This window comes from Cucumis melo, chromosome 2 (genome assembly GCF_025177605.1).
Source record: "Cucumis melo cultivar AY chromosome 2, USDA_Cmelo_AY_1.0, whole genome shotgun sequence".
In the NCBI taxonomy this organism is placed as follows: Eukaryota; Viridiplantae; Streptophyta; class Magnoliopsida; order Cucurbitales; family Cucurbitaceae; genus Cucumis; species Cucumis melo.
In genome coordinates, this window is record NC_066858.1 from 21,510,639 (window position 1) to 21,515,882 (window position 5,244).

The 5,244-nt window shown below is 28.9% G+C and overlaps 1 protein-coding gene across 1 annotated transcript; it reads left to right on the forward strand.

Moving 5' to 3' along the window:
* Positions 1-1,971: 1,971 nt before the first annotated feature.
* LOC103494354 (protein GLUTAMINE DUMPER 2) lies at positions 1,972-2,915 on the forward strand. Its single transcript, XM_008455484.3, has one exon. The coding sequence runs from the start codon at positions 2,077-2,079 to the stop codon at positions 2,614-2,616; it is 540 nt and encodes a 179-aa protein (XP_008453706.2). The 5' UTR covers positions 1,972-2,076; the 3' UTR covers positions 2,617-2,915.
* The last annotated feature ends 2,329 nt before the right edge of the window (positions 2,916-5,244 follow it).

The window sequence follows — 5,244 nt, forward strand, 5'->3', positions numbered from 1 at the left end:
AGATCAACTCAAATATGAACATTAATTGCAAATCTAACCAAACATTTATAAGAATATATATTAATTTGATTAAAAAAAAGAAGAGAAAGTGCCAAGAAAAGACAACTATTTTCAGAATTAAAGCAATATATACAATCTAATTATGGAGTAAAGTTAAAATACATCATAGTAGATTTAAATGGAAAATATAATTACAAAACATATAGAAAGATATATTTATAAGTAATGTATGAGAATATATTATCCAATAGAGAGGATGAAAAAATTGTTAAATTATGTCGAATACCTCAACAATATGCAATAGATTTTAACTTTGTCTTCAACTATAAAAAGTTTTGTTTTAGCATAACAATTTACACTTTTGTTAATTTTGTTGTTCTAAAATTTAAAGTTAAAAATTTTAAAAAATCAAAACTTAGAAATATACCTACATACTCGTGAACTAGATCCGGGTCCTATTCAGACCTTTTCCTACATAGTTCACCTTTTCTTGTTATGATCAAATGAATATGAGAAATAGTCTGCTTTCGACCTAATCCACTTAGAATTACACATTTTTAAATATAGTAAAATAAATTAAAATATTTATAATATATTCAAAATTTTGAATTCTATCAAGATAGATATGGATAAACTTCTATTATTGTCTATCAATATGACTAATAGAAACATATTAGTGTCTATCGATGTCTATCATTAATAAAATCTCAAATTTTACTATTTTTATAAATATTTTGTGAAATTTGATATTTTTGACAATTCCCCAAAATATAACCCTGCAAATTATTTATGAAGCTTGAAAATAGTTATACTATTTGCTATAGTTTTGAAAATTTAATACTATATTGATTTGTCAATGTCGAGGATAAATTAATATTTTTGTTATGTAATGGATAATAATCTAAATATAAAATAAACAACAGACATGCTAATTTATTTAAAATTTATAAAAAAAATATTTACTGATTTAATTATTTATTTGAAATTTTTTTATAAAAATATCCATTAAAAAATCGATATCTTATCGATATTTCTTTTTTAAAATTTTCATAAAATTAAAACATTAAAAGGTGTTGGAATAGTTTAGAGTAATTATAATTGAAAGTAATTTTTTAAAATAATTATTAAGTATGTAGTAATATTTTTTAAAAAAATTGTAAACGATGATAGGAGTTATATAATTGATATATTTTAACAGATTTTGCTATATTAATAAATATTTTTAAATATTGTTATATACTTAATTATTTTGAATATAATTGTTGTATTTGGACTTATTCCTATAATTTATATTGGTAGGGCAGATTATTTATGTGTTAGATAAGTAAATTATTTTAGTTTAGTTTGAAGAAGAAATAGTAAAATAAAAGAAGAAATTAAAATAATAAGAATGATATAAAAAAATGAAAACGATAGTTTTAAATGATAGATTGGAGGTGGGTGGGTTAAATAGATAAGACAACATTGTGTAAAAGTAAAAAGTAAAAGTAAAAGTAAAAGAAAAAGAGTTAATTACCAATTTGGGAATATTTCGTTTACATTTACGGTGGGACCTTGAAGGTTGTAGATGTCCTGAATGGCGTACTACCCATGTACGGTAAACTCATTTTATTTATTTATTTATCTTTTTATTTTTTTTTATTTTTTTATTTTTTGGTTTTTTGGGTTTTTAATTTAAATTTAATTTTATTAAATATAATTTGTGAAAAAATAATAAAAACTTTGGCCAGCCAACAAGGGGTTCAAAAAGATTAATATTTGCCAAAAGGTCCCAGGAATCGGGTCCCAAACACCCCTTTGGTGCGCTTTACTGTTTTCTAAGATATCAATGAATCATGGGGCGCCCCGGTCCCTCCTCTTACCATTTATGACGACATTAATCATTCATTCCCCTTTACTTTTATTAATATTAATATTAATATTAACCCCCTTTTTCCTTAATTAAATTCACTTTTACTCTCTCTCTCTCTCTCTCTCTCTCTATAAATAACGCTTCACGCCCCCCCCCCCCTCCATCTTCAACCATCTTTCTCTACAATTTCCAAACACACAATATAATTCTCCCTCTTTCTAACAATGGCGGCTAGCCGAGAGCCCTTCAACGTCTTACCGCACTCCGCCGCTCCGGCCGCTCATCATCAACAATTACAGCATGAGCAGCACTCCCCATGGCATTCCCCTGTTCCTTACTTATTCGGTGGCTTGGCCGCTATGTTAGGTCTCATCGCTTTTGCCCTTCTAATCCTCGCTTGCTCTTACTGGAAACTCTCCGGTTACCTAGATGGTGGCGACTCTGCCAACCGAGAACCCGACTTGGAGGCCGCCGGCGACGACACCCAGAAACAAGCTTCCCCTGTTTTTGAAGAGAAAATCTTGGTTATCATGGCTGGAGAAATGAAGCCCACGTATTTGGCTACACCCATGTCTAGTAGATCATCTTCTTTTGGGGATACCAAAAGTAATAGTAGTTGTGGTAGTAAGGGCAGTAGTACCGGCGACAAGGAGGAGAAATCGGTGGGTTTAACGGAGACGGTGAAACACAGCACAGCCGATCAGGAGAAACAGAGTATAGAAAACAGAGAAACTCCTGAATCTTCAGATCCGACGACCCATTAACAATTTTTTTTTTCTTTTTAATTTGATTTTGTTTTTGTTGGGCACTCATATGTGTGTCGTCGTGTTCCGCCATTAATATATATATATAGACATAGAGAGAGAGAGAGTGGACAGCTAGCTCGTAATTTTTAAAGGTTTTGGGATTTTTTTCCATCAGAAAAAGCCTGAAATTGATGAAAAAAAAAAAAAAATACGAGCTTTGCTATTAAATTCTTAACTTGATGGAGATTTTTTTCCCTCTCGGAAATCTGTAAATCTATTATGAGACGGAATGAATCCTTTTTCCCTCTTTCGATGAACAACTAACTTAAATTTGTATGGAAGAAGGGCACGTGTATAAGTGTGCGGAAATGAAGGGGTGAGTGATGCGGCGAAATGAAACTGCATGCACCGTTTCATTTAATGATAGCTGTTTTTTTCTTTCTGTTTAAATTTGTTTACAAAAACAGATTTCAATAAATTGGAATCACTGCCATCAAACTTGTTTCTTCAAATACACAAATGGAAGCTTTTTTTTGAGAGTCTGTGGGTAAATGGGTATATGTTTTGTCAGTTTTCATTTGAAACTGTTGTTGTTGTTGCTTCTGCTTTTAACTTTAATATTCAAAATTAAATCGTATATAATAAATAAATTCATTTCTTCTGTCCGGATCTCAGATTTGAAAATGTGTAGTACTGCCACGGTAAGATTTGAAAATTTGTTCTGTCCTCCTGCTGCTGCTGCACTGTTCTTTTGTCGTTTCAATATTTGGTTTTTCAAAATAGAAAAAGAGAAAGTGAAGACATGGCTGATAAAGAATGTGAAAAACAAAATGATGGGTAACATATTCAAAATTGGAGGCACAAAATTTAACCTAGGGCTTAATTATGACACAGCAGATGGATAATATGCTTTTTCATCGTAGAATCCAAAAGATATTTCTTAAATTTACAAAATCTGGAACACATAAAATATAATATATCTAAACGGTGAACAAAAAACACTCCAAATATATATATATATGTTTTTGTGCTACACTCTGCTGTGAATTAAGGGATTGATGGAGAGTGGATTTAAAATAATATAATTCAGTTTCATTATATTATTTTATTGGTTTTACACAACGTTTCACAGTCCTAAAAATAAATAACGCAATAGAGATTGGTTTTCTTTGGGCGTTTGGTTATGATTTGAATACGTAAATGGTTGAGTAGAGAGTTTAAGTTTCTTGTTGGTGGGAGAAGACAGCTGGGTGTTTCAAAATAGATTCAAATAATAATAATAATAATAATAATAATAATAACTATATGCATTTCATGATGTACTTACTTAATTATTGTAATCTCTTAAATAAAATTTTTAGATTTTTTCAATGATGGAATCAATCTCTTTAAATTCATCATTGGATATCATATAAAAAACAATAATCCATAAAAAGATAGAGCAGCATTATTTTGATTTATGATAATATATATCCTTTTTGAATTAAAGCAAGAAAAGGAAATAGCAATCTCTTACATCTTTATTAACAAAGTAAGTGAGATAGGAGAATTTGGACATATTTTTCTTAAAAGAAAAAAGAGTACAAATAAATAACTACTAACTTGTGTTCACTTTTCACACACATTCAATCATTAAAGAAGAGAGAGGGCGGGTTATGATTTCCCTTATTTGCTGTTTTGGATAATTAAGCAATTCTCTTTAATCATTGAAGTAAGTTGTCATTAACATTTAGGAAAGCTTTTCGTAACATTATTAATTCCCAATTTATGATAATACATCTCCTTTTAAAGCAAGAAATCGACATTTTAAGTTTCATTTCTTGTCAATTATTCTAATCCCACAAGCAATGTTTTAGCTAAATCATAATTCAATAAATAAAATTCACCCACCCCCATCCAATAACAATTTAGCTCCTATTTGTCACAACCCGATTAACATCAAATTTAAGTTTAAGTTTGTAGATAAAAGATGAAATTTAATATTATATATTGTTATCTAACATTTTCAACTAGTTAAAATCATTCTTAGTTGACAAATTTGATAATTATATTATCTAACCGTAACAATTTAATCTACTCGTACTTTCTAATTTGCACAAAACCTAAGCAAATTACTTTCTTAGCATATTTATAGTTCAAATCTTGATGCTTCATATTTATTATACCAATTAATAAACATTTAAGTTTAAAATTTGTGTACTAAACTTGTAATAATTTAGCCACAAGGTATAAAGAACCCAACTGAATTATGTAAAAGTAAAAAAGAGGTATTAGACATTATGGTTGTTTAATAGATTAATGAACTGTTTATAATAGAACAAAGTGTGCGTCAAAATAGTAAACATAGGAATTTGAGGTTCGTTTTAATTAATTTGTGAATATAACAAAGAGAAAAAGACCCAAATGGAATAAAGTTGTTAACTTTTGTAGCCAAATTGCATTCATAATATCCCTATAGGCCTATATGGCAAATGTTATGAAATTATCATATTCTCCTAGTAATAACACTAAAGTGGTGTACTAACACATCATGTTTAAAAGATTGATATAAATAAATCGATATCACATTCAAATGAGATGAATAATGATAACACGAGAGGATAGTTAAGAAAGACTCCAAAAATTAAAGTTAGTATCTATACTAAC

Coding starts and splice junctions, on each gene's coding strand:
- LOC103494354 (XM_008455484.3), top strand. CDS start 2,077: ATGGCGGCTAGCCGAGAGCCCTTCAACGTCTTACCGCACTCCGCCGCT.